At 38.2% G+C, this 18,793-nt stretch overlaps 1 protein-coding gene across 2 annotated transcripts in view; it reads left to right on the top strand.

Moving 5' to 3' along the window:
* The window catches only part of TRIM37 (tripartite motif containing 37), a 115,053-nt gene that overhangs the window by 70,023 nt on the left and 26,237 nt on the right, over positions 1–18,793 (top strand). For both annotated transcript variants that reach the window (XM_007449066.1, XM_007449067.1), the window contains 3 exons: positions 799–884; positions 10,139–10,333; positions 17,425–17,733. In XM_007449066.1, coding sequence (XP_007449128.1) covers positions 799–884; positions 10,139–10,333; positions 17,425–17,733 — 590 coding nt within the window. The remainder of the gene's footprint in view (positions 1–798; positions 885–10,138; positions 10,334–17,424; positions 17,734–18,793) is intronic.

Below are 18,793 nucleotides of genomic sequence, written 5' to 3'. Positions count from 1 at the left end.
TTCTGTTGGGGAGCTGTGGGAAATGGGAGCCCTGTGTTCTTGGCTGCACCAGTCTGAAGTGGAATTTCTGTATCACTGAATGGGGGTGGGGAGTGGTCTTGGTTCAAGTACCACAGACTCACTGTTGTTACCAAATTTTAGTACATTTTTTTGAGGAGATGTTTTTATTTGCTATATGCTCTTAGAACCATTTCCAGAGTCTCTAAATGGTTGCTTTAAAAAATAATTTTCACCAATGTCACTGGAAAGCAGATCGGTAGAGCTCCTCGTGCGGTCAGTCCGGGAACTGATTTTAAGACTACTTTAAATACTCAAAACTAGCACTGATTAGTGCTGTTCCATATAGTACTTTGTCATTTAAATTAAGGTGATTGTGTTTTGATAGACAACCCTCTTTTCTGAAATAGTATTTTAAGAAAATAGTGTTTCATCACATACAGTAATTTAAACATCTTTCTTAACCTTAAGGTGTACTGTGTTAAGCCTAATTTACTACCATTAAGTTACAAATTCTTTGAAGCTATAATCTCTTCTGCTTACAATGGTTTTCAGATTTTCTATTTTAAAAATTAAATGTTGCCAACCTATCTTGGTATTTTAAAAAGGTAGATTGAACATTAATAATACTGCCCATACATGTGATAATGACAAAAGTCTTTTCCCTCAATTTTGTATTTAGAAATATTCTATTACTTCACAGGAGAAAGCTATACAGAATTGTTATAAAGTTCACTGAGGTGTGACAAGTAATATTAATTGTACTTACTATGTGGAATGATGAATTTTATATATTCTTAGGTCTGGAGAAAATGATGTGGAGTACAACAACATGGAATTGGAAGAGGGAGAACTCATGGAAGATGCAGCTGCAGCAGGACCTTCAGGTACTGAGGCCAGGCCCCACAAGCTGTTCTGTCTTCTCTTTGCTTTTCTCTGAATGTATCATATTTTGATATGTGGCAGCCATTGCTCTACATGGTTCATGGTGTTAGAAGGACTATATTTTATGTATGGATTTTAGAGTGAATTACTAATAGTATTTAAAACAGTAATAATAGCTAAAATTTAATGTTTTCTTATGTACCAGGCACTGTGCAGAAGCACTTTATGTGTACCTTATCTCATTTGCCTATAAAGTTCTTGGAGATGGGTTTTAATATTATCTTCTTTTTATAGCTATAGAAACTGATGTGTAAAGGAATTAAGCAACTTGCTGTCTTTTCACAATTAAGTAAATGAAAGAGAAGAATTAGAGTTTTCAGTTTATTTGAATCCAAAGCTCATCATCTTATCTACTTTTATATACTTAACTGTCTTTTTACGATACATAAGTCTTATTTGTATACCTATCTCAATTATAAGAATAATCTGAATAGAATTATTGAATCTTTGGCTTAAAAAGGACCTTTTGAGAACTCATTTTATATGTGGAAATAACTCAGAGATTTAGTTGCTTAGATCACATAGGTAGTTGTTGGTATAGCCAGTCTAGAACCTCACATCATCTTTGTGGACCCAGTTTTTTGCCAAAGTACACTGCTCCTCCTAGGATAACCTTACTTAAATAGTAGGTGTTTCTTTTGTGTTCTTGGACCTATTTAATTAAGCATGGGAATCTTGGCTAGAACAATTATCAGCTAGTTTGTACTGCTTCTACTTTACTGGTGCTGCATCGGGTCTTAGTTGCGGCACACAGGCTCAGTAGTTGTGGTGTGTGGGTTTCTCTCTAGTTGTGGCATGCAGGCTCCAGAGCGCGTGGGTTTTGTTGCCCCGCGGCATGTGGGATCTTAGTTCCCCCTACCAGGGATTGAACCCGTGTCCCCTGCATTGGAAGGTGGATTCTTAACCACTGGACCACCAGGGAAGTCCCCCATACTGTTTGGATGACTGTAGCTTTGTAGTGTAGTTTGAAATCAGGGAGTATGATACCTCCAGCTATGTTCTTTCTCTAGATTGCTTTGGCTCTTCAGGATCTTTTGTGTTTCCATACAAATATTAGGATTCTTTGTTCTAGTTCTGTGAAAAATGCTGTTGGTGTTTGAATCTGTAGATTGCCTTGCGTAGTATGGTCATTTTAACAATATTAATTCTTCCTATCTATTGAGCACAGTGTATCTTTCCATTTGTGTTGTCTTCAGTTTCTTTCATTAACGTCTTAACAGTTTTCAGAGTGCAACTCTTTTATCTCCTTGGTGAGATTTATTCCTGGGGTTTTTTTTCTTCTTAATGAAATTGTAAATGAGATTATTTTCTAATTTCTCCTTCTGATAGTTTGTTACTAGAGTATAGATATGCAACAGATTTTTGTTTTGTATTAATTTTGTATCCTGAAACTTTACTGAATTTGTTGAAGAGTTCTAGTAGTTTTTTGGTGGTATCTTTAGGGTTTTCTATGTATAGTATCATGTCATCTGCAAACAGTGACAGTTTTACTTCTTCCTTTCCAATTTGGATTTTTTAAAAAATTTTTCTTCCTAATTGCTGTGGCTAGGACTTCCAGTATTATGTTGAATAAAAGTGGTGAGAGTGGACATCCTTGTCTTGTTCCTGATCACAGAGGTAATGCTTTCATCTTTTCACTGTTGAGTATGATGTGAGCTGTGAGCTTGTTATATTTGGCTGTTATTATGTTGGGATATGTTCCCTAAATTTATACCCACTTTGTTTATAGTTTCTGTCATAAATGGATGTTGAATTTTGTCAGAAGCTTTTCTTGCATTTATTCAGATGAGCAATTTTTATTCTGTAATTTGTTAATATGGTGTATCACATTGATTGAGCCATCCTTGCATCCCTGGGATAAATCCCACTTGATCACAGTGTCTGATCTTTTTAATGTTTTGTTGAATTTTGTTTGCTAAAGTTTTGTTGAGCGTTTTTGTTACTACGTTCATCATTGATATTGGTCTGTAATTTTCTTTTCTGGTGGTGTCTTTGGTTTTGGTATCAGAGTGGTGCTGGCCTCATATAATGAGTTTGGAAGCATTACTTCCTCTTCGATTTTTTGGAATAGTTTGAAAAGAATAGGTGTTAACTCTTCTTTAAATGTTTGGTAGAATTCACCTGTGAAGCCATATGGTATTGGACTTTTGTTTGTTGGGAGTTAAGTTTTTTTTATTACTGATTCAGTTGAAATTTTATTACTGGTAATTGGTCTGTTCCTAATTTTCTATTTCTTCCTGATTCAGTCTTGGGAGACTGTACATTTCTAGTAATAATTCATTTCTTCTAGGTTGTCCATTTTATTGGCATATAATTGTCTGTAGTAATCTCTATGATCTGATGTGTCTCTTTGTATTTCTGTTGTGTCAGTTGTAACTATTTCTTTCCTTCTACTAACTTTGGGTTTTGTTTTTTCTTTTTTTTTTCTAGTTCCTTTAGTTGTAACGTTATGTTGTTTATTTGAGACTTTTCTTGCTTCCTGAGGTAGGCTTGTATTGCTGTAAACTTTTCCCTTAGTATTGCTTTTGCTGTGTTCCATAGATTTTTGGATCATTGTGTTTCTGTTTTCATTTGTCTCAGGTATTTTTTTATTTCCTCTTAGATTTCTTCAGTTGTTCAGTAGCATATTGTTTAGCCTCCACACGTTTGTGTTGTTTGCAGTTTTTTTCTTGTAGTTGATTTCTAGTCTCTTAGTGTTGTGGTCAGAAAAGATGCTTGTTATGATTTCATTCTTAAATTTCCTGAGACTTGTTTTGTGGCCTAGCATGTGATCTGTCCTGGAGAATAATGTTCCCTGTGCACTTGAAAAGAATGTGAACTCTGCTTTTGGGTAGGATATTCTGTATATAGAGATCTATATCTATATATCTCTATTAAGTCCATCTAATAGATGGACTAATGTGTCATTTAAGACCAGTGGTCTAATGCATCATTTAATGCCAGTGTTTCCGTATTGATTTTCTGTCTGTATGATCTATCCATTGATGTAAATGGGGTGTTAAAGTCTCCTACTATTATTGTGTTACTGTCTATTTCTCTCTTTATGTCTATTAACATTTGCTTTATGTATTTAGGTGCTCCTACATTGGGTACATATTTATTTACAATTGTTATATCTTCTTGTTGGATTGATCCCCTTATTACATACTGACCTTCTTTGTCTTTGTTATGGACTTTGTTTTAAGTCTGTTTTGTCTGATGTAAATATTGCCACCCCAGGTTTCTTTTCGTTTCCGTTTCCATGGAATACCTTTTTCTATCCTGTCACTTTCAGTCTGTGGATGTTTTTAGAACTGAAGTGAGTCTTGTAGCCACAAATATATGGGTCTTGTTTTTATATCCCCTGGGCCACTCTGTGTCTTTTGATTGGTAGGTTTAGTCCATTTATGTTTAAAGTAACTATTGATAGGTATGTACTTATTGCCTTTTTGTTAATAGTTTTCTGTTTCTGTATTTCTTTTTTGTTCCATTCCTCTTTTGCTCTCTTCCCTTATGATTTGATGACTATCTTTAGTGTTAGTTTAGATTTCTTTCTTTTTTTTGTGTGTGTATCTAAGGCTTTTTAGTTTGTGGTTACCATGAGGTAACACACACACACACACACACACACACACACACATACATACAGACACATGATTATTTTAAATTGTTGATTTCTTAAGTTTGAACACATTCTAACAACCCTGAATTTTTACTCCCCTCCCTACCCCCTCTCCATGTTTAATGTTTTTATGTTATATTTTACCTCTTTTGTTTTGTGTACCTCTTAACTGCTTATTGTGGACATAATAAGCACGAAGCTTTTATCCTTCGTACTTGCCTTATAAGTATTTGATCTACTACAATTAAGATGTTAAGTTTTCCATTAAACAGATCTTTCTTATACAGAAGCCTAGGTATATAGTAAAATAGTATTTATTAAATTTAATTTTTTAGACAGTATTAAATAATGATGTAGCTTAAAACAAATATTTAGTGACTCAGGTGGCCTCATTCCCATAAGAATTGCTTTTAGTTTATTCAGTTATTTTCTTTCAGTTGCAAGAGAATTTAGCCTTAATAATATGTGCTGAAAAGGGTTTTTAATATTTTTCTAATGTAGAACATTAGCTAGTTGAATCAGCTGAGTATGAAAAATCTATTCTGTTGATATAATTGCCTGTCATGTGTAACTTATGAAACACTGCAATAATACTTCTAATTTGAGAACTAAAAAGTTTTGGCAGTATAATACATTTGTAAAACAAATTGACATCGTATAAAGTTATTACTCAAAACATCTGTTATATATTTCAGGTTAAAGATTTTTAAGGTTACTTGTTCCACAAATGTTTAATGAATACCCACTAGGTATCAGCCATTGTGTTGTTCATTGGATTTATAAAATGAATGAGCATCACTTTTGCAGCACTAGTCATTGTAAAACTTTGTGGTTATAAATATAGATACAGGGTGACACCCAAAATGGAAAGAACAGCTAATTGGAAATGGGTGAAAAAAGGTTTCAGAGAGAGAGAGTGATGCTTGATCTTGCTCTTTAAAGATGAGCTCAGTTCATTAGGCGAACAAGGAAATAATGAGATTATAGAGCAAAGGCATTCTAGGCAGAAGTCGCAGCATTGTCCTTTTTGGGAACTTCAGATATTTGAGAGTTTAGTTTATATGGGGGCAAGGCAGTGTGAGATTGGTAAGCAGGAGCAAGATTAGGTAATGGAAAGTCTTATTTGCCAGACTAAGGAGTTTGGGCTTTAAAGGTCTTTTTTTTTTTTAATAAATAAATAAACGTGCATGGGGTCTTCATTGCTGCGCGTGGGCTTTTCTCTAGTTGCGGAGAGCAGGGGCTACTCTTTGTTGCGGTGTGCGGGCTTCTCATTGCGGTGGCTTCTCTTGTTGTGGAGCACGGACTCTAGGTGCATGGGCTTCGGTAGTTGTGGCACGCAGGCTCAGTAGTTGTGGTGCACGGGCTTAGTTGCTCTGCAGCATGTGGGATCTTCCCGGACCAGGGCTTGAACCCGTGTCCCCTGCATTGGCGGGTGGATTCTTAACCACTGCAACATCAGGGAAGTCCCCACTAAAGGTCTTTAAAAGCGAATGTGATCAGGTTTGTCTTTATAATGGAAAATGGATGAGCTAAGATTACTTAGAAAACTACCACGGGAATTCCCTGAGAGTCCAGTGGTTAGGACTCCGTGCTTTCACTGCTGAGGGCACGGGTTCAGTCCCTGGTTGGGGAATTAAGATCCTATAAGCTGTGTGGCAAGGCCAAAAAAAAGAAAGAAAGAGAGAAAGAAAAAAAACTACCTCAATATTCCAGGAGAGAAATTTTCAGGGCCTAAAATAAGGTAGTAGCAGACAAGGTAAAGAAGAAGAAACCTTTTGAGAGATGTTAAATAGTATCTACACAACTTGCGAGTGTCTTACTGGATTGGTTGGAGTTGGTGGAGATGTGGGGATGATCCTTAACATTTCTAGGTTAGCCCGTGCCATTACATAAGCGAATGAGTCCAGGAGCAGAAGATAGTATATTCCGTTTGATCCATGTTGGTCTTGAGAGGTCTATGGGACCCCCATGTATTGATCTCCAGACCCGTATAACTGGCTGCTTAGAAGACCACAGGTGTGCAGTCTGGCCTGTTAATGTATATTGCTTTTTAAAAATAAGTATCATTTTTATTCATTAGAATAAATGAATTAATTAAAAATATTATTCAGAAGTTTTATCTATAATATATAAAAAACTTTTACAAATCAATAAGAAAAAGATAAGACAACCTCTTAGTAAAAAAGACAAAAGACAAGAATAGACACTTCACAAAGGAGGCTGTCTAGATGACCAGTACACATTTTTAAAGGTGCTCAGCCTCTTTTGTCAGAGAAACGCAAATTGTGATGTGTCCCAGTGTGGATCTCTTGAGTTTATCCTACATGAAGTTTGTTGAGTTGAGTTTTTTGGATGTTTAGATTAATAGATTTCATTATATGTGGGAAATTTTTATCCATTTTTCTTCAAATAATATTCTTTCTCCTCCTCTCTAATTCCCATTATGTGTATGTTGGTACACTTGGTGGGGTTCCACAGGTCTCTGAGATTCTGTTCATTCTCTTTTTCAGGAAATGCCAGATAAAAACCACATTATGATACCATTGCATACCCACTGTAATGGCTAATACATTTTAAACTGGCAATATTAAATATTGAAAGCATTTGGAGAGGTGGAAACTCTCATAGCCTGCTGGTAGGAATGAAAATTGATACCACTCCTTTGGAAAACTGTTGGGCAATATGGGCTGAAGTGAACAAACACATCCTATGGCTTTCCCAGTTCCAACAGAGTGGGAGGTGGTGTTTGCCAGTCGAATTTTACAAGATAATTTAGAGCAGCATTGTTCTTTTTCAGGTGGTTTTGTTTTCTTGTGTTTTTAATTAAAAAAATATAAATATAATTTATAACAAAGTAAAGGATGTGAAAAACTGGAGAAGACTAGAAAGATAGTTTGGGTCTAGACTGTGTAGAACCTTGAATGTCATGCTAATGCATACAGGCACAGAGCTTAGATAGATCAATGCAATATCTTAGCAGGGTTAATCTGGCTTGGCTTAGAGGAGAGGATCCATTTTCTTTTTTATGAGGTGTTTGTCTTTTTTTTTTTCCAAGTGAAGTTCAAGAGTAGATATCTGCTTGTAAGTTCAGTAGCTTTATTCCTACTAGCCAAAAGCTAGAAGCAACCCAAATTCTTTCCTAATCGTAATAAGGAAAGAAACTGGATATATTCGCATTTTGGAGCCCTGCACAGAAATAATGAAAATGAATAAACTGCTATATATAGCAATATAGATGAATCTCATGAGTCTCATGTTGAGCAACGAAGCAGGATATGAGTACAACTCTATCATAACATTTATGTAAAGTTCAAAAACAGGCAAAAGTAATCTATGGTGTTTAACTCTGGATGGAAGTTACCTTTGAGGAGGAAGGTTAGTGAGCAATTTTAGGAGGCATGGAGGAATTTTGGGGTGCCATTAATTTGTGACCATACACTAGGCTGTATACTTAATGTATGAGACATACACACACACACACACACACGCACAGAATGATGGCAGTGTTAGCTCTGAGAGAGGGAAACTGAAATAGATGCTAAAGTCTTTGATGCCCGTGGATGAATGTGATAGTAGAAAGGGTGGCAACATGGGAGGGAGGGAGTAGCTGAAGGGCATGAACCACAAAGGAAAGGAGTTTTTGTTCATTGGTGAGAGTAGTGACCTGGAAGAGTGGTTAGAAACAGAAGACTGTTAATGCTCCTTTCTGTACTGGGGGTCCATTTAACATGGGAGAACGAGCAACTTTTTTTTTTTAAAGAAGAGCTAGATATCCGGGCAGTAGATACCACACTCCGGGCTACTGAGTTTATTTACTAAACAATCAGAACCACCTGAGTAGCTTTTTGGAAAAAGGTCCTGGATCCCACTCTAATATTCACGTTCAGTACATCTAGAGTAGGGCCAAGAATTTAAAAAATTCCTCCAACTGACTGATATGCAGCCTGTTTCGGGAACTCCCTAGTAAAGGAAAAGGGCTAAGAAACAGTTTCAAGGTGGAGGGGGGATAGTTTTCTGCCTTTTAAAATAGGAGTTGCAGTGAGTACAGAGGCTAAAAGAAAAATTGGCAATGGGATAATCCTTAGAAGAGGAAGAGGATGGGGACTTCCCTGGTGGCACAGTGGTTAAGAACCCGCCTGCCAGTGCAGGGGACACGGGTTCAAGCCCTGGTCCAGGAAGATCCCACATGCCGTGTAGCTACTGAGTCTGCGCTCTAGAGCCCGCGAGCCACAACTACTGAAGCCCGCGTGCCCAGAGCCCGTGCTCCGCCACAGAAGGCACTGCAATGAGAAGTCCGCGCACTGCCACGAAGAGAAGACCCTGCTCGCCACAACTAGAGAAAGCCCGCGCACGGCAACGAGGACCCAATGCAGCCAAAAATAAATAAATAAAATTAATAAATTTTTTTTAAAAAAAGGGAAGAGGATGAAGAAGTAGGAGAAGGTAAGGACATAAGAATGTGAATATGGATGAAACACATATAAGTAAATAACTGGCCTGAAGCTCCTGAATAACTAAACTTTTCTCCTAAGTTTTTCTTTTTATTTTTTCCCCCCAGATCTCTTTGGAAACACTCATGAATAGGCAGAACATGATTATTTCATGCTATTTTTATATTATCTACTTTAAGACTTTGCTGCATGTAACATTATTTAATGTTGTGTTTCTTTAGAATATATTTAAATAGCTTTATTTAAGGAGGTCAGTTTGGTTTTTTTTTGTTTTTTTTTTTGCGGTACACGGGCCCCTCACTGCTGTGGCCTCTCCCGTTGCGGAGCACAGGCTCCGGACGCGCAGGCTCAGCGGCCATGGCTCACGGGCCCAGCCGCTCCGCGGCATGTGGGATCTTCCCAGACTGGGGCATGAATCCGTGTCCCCTGCATCGGCAGGCGGACTGTCAACCACTGCGCCACCAGGGAAGCCCAAGGAGGTCAGTTTTAACCAACATTTCCATACCTAACACTTGTCTAGGCGCTAGAGAGAAGTCAGATGGTTTCCTTGGCTTAAGGAGCTTATTATCAATACAGGTAATATAGAGATGACATTATTTTCAGATGTCTGTATTATGCATCAGTCATTAGCAAGGTAAGTCTGAAATCTTCAAACGGTACTTCAGTATTTAATCAAACTAGAAAAAATGTCTGCCAAACTGTCATGACCTGAGCATTTTGCTGTCCAGAGACCTGGAGAAAACTTCTGCTATTTTGGTGTCTAGTTCCTTGGGATCTGTTATACCAGGGAGCTTGACTTTGATCCAAGACCACTGGCTTATGCAATATATTCTCCTTTTCCTTACCCTCATACCCCTAACCATATATACTGTATACATTGTCACCTTTTTATTTCTAGGGTTCAGGATGGGGTTGAGGATTATGCCTGAATTTTGAGTAGTAATGAGGCCAGTCGTCAGCCACTGTCCTTTGTATACCTCTCTGGGCAATATGGTTTCTTTGTGCTTCTTATCATGAACACCAACTCCTAAGAGGTCCATAGACAAGTATTCAAACATCAACCAGTTTACTTTTTCTTTCTTTCTTTCTTATTAAATTTGTCCAATTATATAGCTTTCATTTTCTACATCTCTTTCTTTTGCAGGTAGTAACCATGGCTATATGGGTGCCAGTAGCAGAATGTCAAGAAGAGCACATTTATCCTCTGCTGCTACCAGTAGTTTATTAGACATTGATCCTTTAATATTAATACATTTGTTGGACCTTAAGGACCGGAGCTGTATGGGAAATCTGTGGGGCTTACAGCCTCGCCCACCTGCTTCACTTTTGCAGCCCACAGGTAAAATATTAACAATAATTTCCCATTTTTCTGTGCTTCTCCAAAAGAACTCTTAAATTTGAACCTAAGTATCTTAAGTGTTGGAACATGGTATGTTTCTGTAGCAAATTGATTTTTCATTGTATGTTATAAAAATATATCAATCAAATCAATTTTTTGTTGTCATTGTTCAAAGGTGTTTTGTGCAAAAATAATGTCAAAATGCCTGCAAGAAGGTTTTTATATGATTTGCCTTTTAGATTGTGGCTGATTAACTGTTTGATCCATATGAAGTGCAGTTGTCCTCTTTGTGAATATATGGACTTCAAGTTTTGCAGGCTTCATGAATACCCTAACTTCTTAGTGGAACTGTGTCTAAGTTAAAGATAGAAAAAGAAGGTTTACTCATTTTTGATGTTTAGTAGCCTAAAAATGTATACCAATTAGTATTTTTTTTTTCGTGGTACGTGGGCCTCTCACTGTTGTGGCCTCTCCCGTTGTGGAGCACAGGCTCTGGACGCGCAGGCTCAGCGGCCATGGCTCACGGGCCCAGCCGCTCCACGGCATGTGGGATCCCCCTGGACCGGGGCACGAACCCGTGTCCCCTGCATCGGCAGGTGGACTCTCAACCACTGTGCCACCAGGGAAGCCCAATTAGTATTTTTTTTGAAAAATTATTTGTTAAAGAGGAGTGACATTTGTGTTACTGTAATACAATGTATACACATACACAATTTAAATGTATAGTCAAACCTGGACTTTTTGAAACTTTTAGACATAGGCATTTACTTTAAAATGACACATTTTAAAAACCATTTTTGTTGGAAAGCTTCCTAAAATATACTGCACATTTTTCTTTCTTTTTTTTTTTCTTTAAAGGAATATTTATTTTTTGGCTGCGTTGGGTCTTTGTTGCTGTGTGCAGGCTTTCTCTCGTTGCAGCGAGCAGGGCCTATTCTTCGTTGCAGTGCATGGCTTCTCATTGCAGTGGCTTTGCTTTGTTGTGGAGCACAGGCTCTAGGAGCACAGACTTCAGTAGTTGTGGCATGTGGGCTCAGTAGTTATGTCTTGCGGGCTCTAGAGCGCAGGCGCAGTAGTTGTGGTGCACGGGCTTAGTTGCTCCGCAGAATGTGGATGCTTCCTGGACCAGGGATCGAACCTGTGTCCCCTGCATTGGCAGGCGCATTCTTAACCACTGCGCCACCAGGGAAGTCCCTACTGAACATTTTTCTACCTTCCTAAACAATAGTTACTCTACAGATTAAATCAGTGATTTACAACAGTGATTTTGATGCTTCTTTAAAGCAGCAGAACTCATTTTTCAAGTAGAGTTTAAGGCAGAGTCTCAATATAAAAAACAGAGAAATAGAGCTGCTCTAGTGGCGGATAGATCGGAGCTTGGATTATTTAGGCCTCTTTTTTCCTAAGGTATACTTCCTGGAAGCCTGGGTCCTCAATCTGAGTCTCCAATCAGGTTATGAAACAGTTGCGTTTTATCTATGGTCCAAGTACCTTTTGTATTATGCCTGTACTCTTGTAGTACTTACCACATTGTATATAATTTTACTTTTTTTTTCTGAGGCATTTTTGTTTTAGGAGACTTTTTTGTTTTGTTTTGTTTTTGCGGTACGCGGGCCTCTCACTGTTGTGGCCTCTCCCGTTGCGGAGCACAGGCTCCAGACACACAGGCTTAGCGGCCATGGCTCACGAGCCCAGCCGCTCCACGGCATGTGGGATCTTCCTGGACTAGGGCACAAACCTGTGTCCCCTGCATTGGCAGGCGGACTCTCAACCACTGCGCCATCAGGGAAGCCCTAGAAAACTTTTAAAATGTAGAAAATTGTAAAGAAGAAGATAAAAATTACACATAGTTCTTGTGATCAACAAAGAAATACCCTTAAAAAAAAAACAAATTATCACATTGGCGAAGGTTTTGCTTAAATTATAACCAGTGTTGTTTGCAAAGACCTAGTGAAACAGACAAGTTCTGTTTCTGTAGGTAGATGTATACATACAATTTTGAAGGAAAATTTTGTAGTAGGTGTAAAATACCTCTATCCTTTAATCCTGTAACTTCAATTCTAGGAATATGTTCCAAAGAGAAAATAATCAAGAGTTGTTGAAAATATCCAACAATTCTGTTATGGTTGAAAAATTACAGTTTTGCCATGGAATAGCATATTTTATAGACAGGTAAAATCATGTTTTTGAAAAATATTCAACGTCATCGGAAAAAAAAATGCAGACTACATAAACAGAGTAAGATCTTGGTTCTTTGAAAGTTTAGCTTTCTGTTAAAATTAATATAAATGAGATGACTTGAGTTTCAAATCCAGGTGATTAAAATGCTGATGTCAAGGAGGATGGGGGAAATAGTGGAGAGAAAGAGCAAGGCTTGGATTTAAACATCTTGAGTTTGACATACCAGTGGGATATCACAGTAGAGATGCCCAGTAGACAGCTAAAAATTAAGAACTGGAATACAGGCAGTTATTTGCCTAGAAGTGATACTGGCTAATTAAAACTAAGGGAGTAAGATTGCAAAGGGGTGAGTTTCAAGAAAGTTTTTCAAAGAAAGGGGCTAGGGACATAATCATGGTGAACGTCTATTTTTATTGAGTGTGTGGAAGATGAGTCAGATGAAGAGGCTTTGGAAAGGAGAGAGAACAGAATCATGGAAGCCAAATGAAGATAACCTTTCTATGAGAGGATATTTAAAGGCTAATGTTAGAAAAAGCGTTGGGTCTTTGTTGCTGCGCACAGGCTTTCTCTAGTTGTGGCAAGCAGGGGCTACTCTTTGTTGCGGTGCACAGGCTTCTCATTGCGGTGGCTTCTCTTGTTGCGGAATATGGGATCTAGGTGCGTGGGCTTCAGTAGTTGTGGCACAAGGGCTCAGCAGTTGTGGCTCGTGGGCTCTAGAGTGCAGGCTCAGCAGTTGTGGCACACGAGCTTAGTTGCTCCGCAGCATATGGGATCTTCCCAGACCAGAGATCGAACCCGTGTCCCCTGCATTGGCAGGCGGATTCTTAACCACTGTACCACCAGGGAAGTCCTGTAGGTTTTCCATAGATATTCTTTATCAAGTTAAGGAAGTTCCCCTTTATTCTGAGGTCTTATCGTGAATGGTTGTTGGATATTGTCAAATGCTTTTTTTTGCATCTGTTTATATGATGTGATGGATTACATTAATTGATTTTCGAATGTTGAACCAGCCTTGCATACCTGGGATAAATCCCACTTGGTTGTGGTGTGTGAGTTTTTAAATATGTTGTCGAGTTCAGTTTGCTAATATTTTGTTGAGGGTTTTATGTTCATCAGAGATACTGATCTGTAGTTTTCTTGTAATGTCTTTGTCTGGTTTTGGTATTAGAGTAATGCTGACCTCATAGATTGAGTAAGGAAGTGTTCCCTCTGCTTCTTGCAGAGATTGTAGAGAATTTATATAATTTCTTCTTTAAATGTTTGGTAGAATTCACCAGTGGACCCATCTGGGCCAGATGCTTTCTGTTTTGGAAAGGTATCAGTTACTGATTAAATTTCTTTAATAGGTGCAGGCCTATTCATATTGTCTGTTTCTGCTCGTGTGAGTTTTGGCAGATTGCCTTTCAAGGAATTGGTCCATTACATCTAGATTATCAAATTTGTTGGCATAGAGTTGTTCATAGTTTTCCTTTATTATCCTTTTGTTTCTTTCAGCACATATTGAGTGAACACCTATCACATATCAGACTCACTGCAGGTTTTTGTTCTTAACCGCTGTGCCATAAAAAGAACATCGTAAGGGGCATCAGGGTTTGAACAACAGATAATGTAGCCGAACTAGATTTTAAGGTACATGTAGTGGTAAATAGAAGTGGAAAGTCAAGTTGGATCTGTTCTGTGGAAGGCCTTTCATGCTTGCCTGAGGAATTTATTCATAGTGGACAGTGGGGAGCCATTGTTTTAGTTTAGGAATAGTTTGATTCAAACTGTATTTTAGAAAGCTTGCAGGGCTGAGAAAGCTATCAGACATGAAAATCTAATCAGGGTATAGTTGTAGAAGTTTATTTGTGGTACCTAGTATGAGAGGACAAATTCCTACATTTCTGTGTATTTTCTCAATTATTATATGCTTAAAAATATGTGGATCTGGGATAAGGTCTTCAGAATCTTTTGACATTATAAAAGTTCTACTTAACCTCTAGGGAACAGATTAACCTAGGCAATGTATAATTAAGATTTTACTTATAGCAAACAGTTATGCTTGTAAAGGTAGAGTTTATGGGGCTTGGCAACTAATTGTAACATGGTAAAGAGGACTGAAGGGGCTTAGGTGACCAAGAGAAGGGTGACAGCATTGGCAGATACTGAAGTCTGGAGGAGAAGCTGTAGAGAATTGTCATTCTTCAAAGGTACAACTGAGTGATATGAAAGAAGTGTTATAGCTGAGACTCTCAGTTCTGTTAAGCTTATAACTTGGCAAATTCAGGAAGGCTTCTCATCATCAGTGCAGTAAGTATCCTTAAGTTGTCAGGTTCCTTTGGTGAGATTCCACAGCACCTTACACTCTCCTGTCTTAGCACTTAACCACACAGTACTGAAGTGGATTGAGAGCTTTGTGAGGGCAAAGACAGGGTGTTCGTCTTGTTCACTGTTATATCCTCTGCCTAGCACAGTGCTTAGCATTTGAAACACTCAGTAATTGTTTATTAACTGATTTTTCAGATGATGGAGGTTTGTTTAAGTCTGTTTTGTATTTTCCCATTTGGGCTTCCTACTTTTAAAAATTCTTGTCAGTTTCTAGTAATAATAAACTGAACCATGTGGTTTAATACAGGTTTTCATATTTAAGTCCAGGTGGATGTGGGGTGGGAGCCACAGAGATTTTATTTAGCAAAACATTTTGAGTATTTTGTGCCATAGGCTCCTTGGCCTGGAATATAAAGATCACTAAGATGTAATCTCAGCCCTTAAGTTGTTCACATTCTGCATGTTTGCCTTCCTTACTGTAATGTGATAAGTGCTGCAGTAGAAGTGGACTCCCTGTGCTCTACAAAATTAGGTGAGAATTGATTTGAAAGAAGAGGAGCAGTTGGTGGTTTAGGTGCCTGAAGAAGGAGACATTTCAGATTACACCTGATGAGTTTGGGTTAGTAGAGCAAAGGAAAGAGGACGTGTGAAAAGGATGAAAGCGAGATAGAACATGGCTGGTATGTTAGAGATGCAAACAGTTCCAAAAGATTGGATATGTTTTGGATGGAGGCAGAAGATAAAGCCACTGAGAGTGAAGGTGGAATCAGATAATGTAGGGCCTTGTGTGCCATGCTGGTGCTTTCCTCAGTGAATCTAAGCGGGAAAGTAATATCTGATTTGGGTTTTAGAAAACTGCCCTGACATCTTGGTGGACAATGGGTTGAATGGGAATGTGCTACAGAGTGTTTTCACAGACATTAATTCTTCTGAGCTTCACAACCGTCCTGTTACATGTATATTATTGTCTTCATTTTACAAATAAATAATAAGTGGACTCAGAAGTTGGAGGACTTAAAGAAAGTTACAGCAACTAAATGGTGATCTGCGACCAAATCCTGGATTTCTAAAACCTCTCTTATTCTTGCTTTCAACTGCAAGTAACAAACTGCTGCTAATCGTGGCTTAACTAATAATAATAAAGGCACTTTATTATGCATATTAAGTCTGGAGGTAAGTGATTCCAGGTTCATCAGGTATTTAAAAGCAGGGCAAGGGATGGTCTTCCTGCAGTTCTCTTGCCTCTTCTGTCATGGCAATAAGGTGACTGCCACAGCTTCATACATCATTTATTCACAAGAATATGTCACTAGCAGGAAAGAAAAGACTGGATGGAAAAGAGACTTATTCCGTGACGCTGGAGAGCAAAGTTATTAATATTAAGATCACTGACCTTGGAGGCAGACTCCTTCGTTTGAATTCAAGCTCCTCTACTTATTATCTATATCACCCAACATAATAAAATCTCCCTATCAGGATAGAAAATCTCTGCCTCCCCTCCTCCCAGCTTTTGGCTGAAACTCTGAGTCATGTGCCCACCCTAAATGCTCAAAGAGGAATGAGCTTAGACCTGTCCTAGACTCATATCCTCTGGGGCCGAACAAAGGATGGACCTAACCATCCAGAGCACACTGCTGCCCACCTAATACCTGAACACAATCTGGGTTCTTTTCGCATGGTAGAAGTGGGGTGATAGCTGTTGCACACACTAGGATGCTACCTTGCCCTGTTATATGGCAGTAGATTGTTACAGTGTGTAAGCAGGTTCAGCTATCATTCCGAATTGTTCTTTTGTCTACTTAGGGTACCTGTTGGTCCCCTGTTTGTTGGGGGGTGTGTGTGTTATTTTTTTGGGTAGAGAACTTGGTTTCTTTTTGCTTTGCGTCAGTCATAATGTTCTTTGATTTCCAAAATATCTACCTCATTTGCTCTTCCTGCATAGAAAGTGTGTGTTTTCCTTGGTCATTCCTCTCTTCTTAATATTTGGGTGGGCGAAAAGAAATTAAAAACAACTTTAACTACTTTCTCTTGGAAGAGAGAAAGCATTGTTAGTTTAGTGGCTGCAAAGACTCAGTGACAAGGAACTAGTTTTTTATGATATTCCATGGCACTTAATAGCTGTATCTACATTGGATGATAGTTCAGTAAATCAATTTTTTAAATTCAGTTAGCATATATTTTTTTATATACTATGTATAGCATATTAGACTAAGTGGCTTCTAGGTTTATGTTTTTTCTGTTTTTTTTTTTTTTATTGTGAACATAATAAAAGCTCAGTATAGAAAATTTGAGAAAAGTGGAAAACTATAAAGAAGAAAGCCCAGGCAGTAGGGCAGCTTTTAAAACTTTTAGAAGTAAATACATAATTCAGATTTGAGTGATTATAGTGTGACCCAGATTTTAACTTTGTAGGTGTGAATAGAGTTAGGATACTTGTGTCTATCTTTATTTTCATTAATGGGATTTAATGCATGCTTTTATGTTGATACCACCTAAAGCACCTTAAGTTATTTACACCTCAAATTTGCTTACAGTCACAGTATAGAATGGTTTCATGAATGTTAAAGTCTATATTAACATGACTTGTCACTTTCTCTCTGAAGCCTCATGTTCTCGAAAAGATAAAGACCAAAGGAAGCAGCAGGCAATGTGGCGAGTTCCTTCTGATTTAAAGATGCTAAAAAGACTCAAAACTCAAATAGCTGAAGTTCGATGTATGAAAACTGATGTAAAGAATACACTTCCAGAAATAAAAAGCAGCAATGCTGCTTCTGGAGACATGCCGGCAAGCCTTCTTTCTGCTGACCAGGCAGCTCTGGCTGCATGTGGAACCGAAAACTCTAGCAGATTACAGGATTTGGGAATGGAGCTCTTGGCAAAGTCATCAGTTGCCAGTTGTTACATACGAAACTGTAAGTGAAAAAGATCCTATTAGTTTTATTTCTCCATGTGTCATTTGGGAAGCTAGAGGACAGGTTATTTTCAGAATAATAATATTCAAACATCTCCCTCACAATGAATTAAGACTACAAATGCAAACAGCCTTTTCTCCCATCCAAAACCGACTCTGTATATTTTCTGCTGTGTAATAGAGCTAACATTTCTTGGTTGCTTATTCTATATGGGTCAACAAACAAGACAAAATCCTTAACCTCATGGATCTTGCATTCATGTATTCATATGATAGGAATTGGACATTAAAATGTGTAGACAAGTAAAGATAATTTCAGTTGGTAAAAAGTACGTGAAGGAGACAACAGAGTGAGATGGGCAGAGCAAGTGAGGTGTGTGCTATTTTAGTTAGGGTAGTCAGAAAGTCTCTCAGGAGGCAACAGTTGAACTGATATCTGAAGGTTGAGAAGGTGGCAGCCACGCAGAGATCTGGGGGAAGCATTCTTCAGGGTAAACAGAATGGAAAATGCAAAGTCCCATATAAAGGATTTGCTCTGCATGTTTGAAGGCTCGAAGGAAGATCATTTTGGCTGAACATGGTGAATTAAGCAGAGGCGAGAGTGACAGGAAATAAGTCAGAGAGGTAGGCAGGATCTAGATCAGGTAGGTCTTATAAGACCTCAATAAGGAGTTTGAGTTTTATTCTGATTTTAGAAGAAAGTCTCTAGAGAATGAAAATCAGGGGGGTGTTTATGATCTGATATACCTTTTTACAGAGGTGACTTTCTTTGTTGTGTGAAGAAGGGTCTGAAAAGGGTTGAGAGTGGGAGTTGTGAGACCAGTAAACAGCCTGTAACAATAGCTTGTGTGAAATACGGTGACTTATTCTGGAGTTACTACACTGGGTAGGTGGGCTTGCTCATGGTCTTCCAGCCTTTCTTAATTCTCCCAAGGATGGTATGTAACTAGTACTACTCTAGATACATAGGACAGAAGTTAATCTATTACATACAGTAGATATTTTAGACCAGGAGGGCTCAGTTCTCTCCCACAAACCTGGTAAGAAAGGTTTTAGGGAAA

Source organism: Lipotes vexillifer, unplaced genomic scaffold (assembly GCF_000442215.2).
Source record: "Lipotes vexillifer unplaced genomic scaffold, Lipotes_vexillifer_v1.1 scaffold433, whole genome shotgun sequence".
NCBI classification, from domain to species: Eukaryota; Metazoa; Chordata; class Mammalia; order Artiodactyla; family Lipotidae; genus Lipotes; species Lipotes vexillifer.
This window is presented reverse-complemented; position numbering and strand designations above follow the sequence as displayed.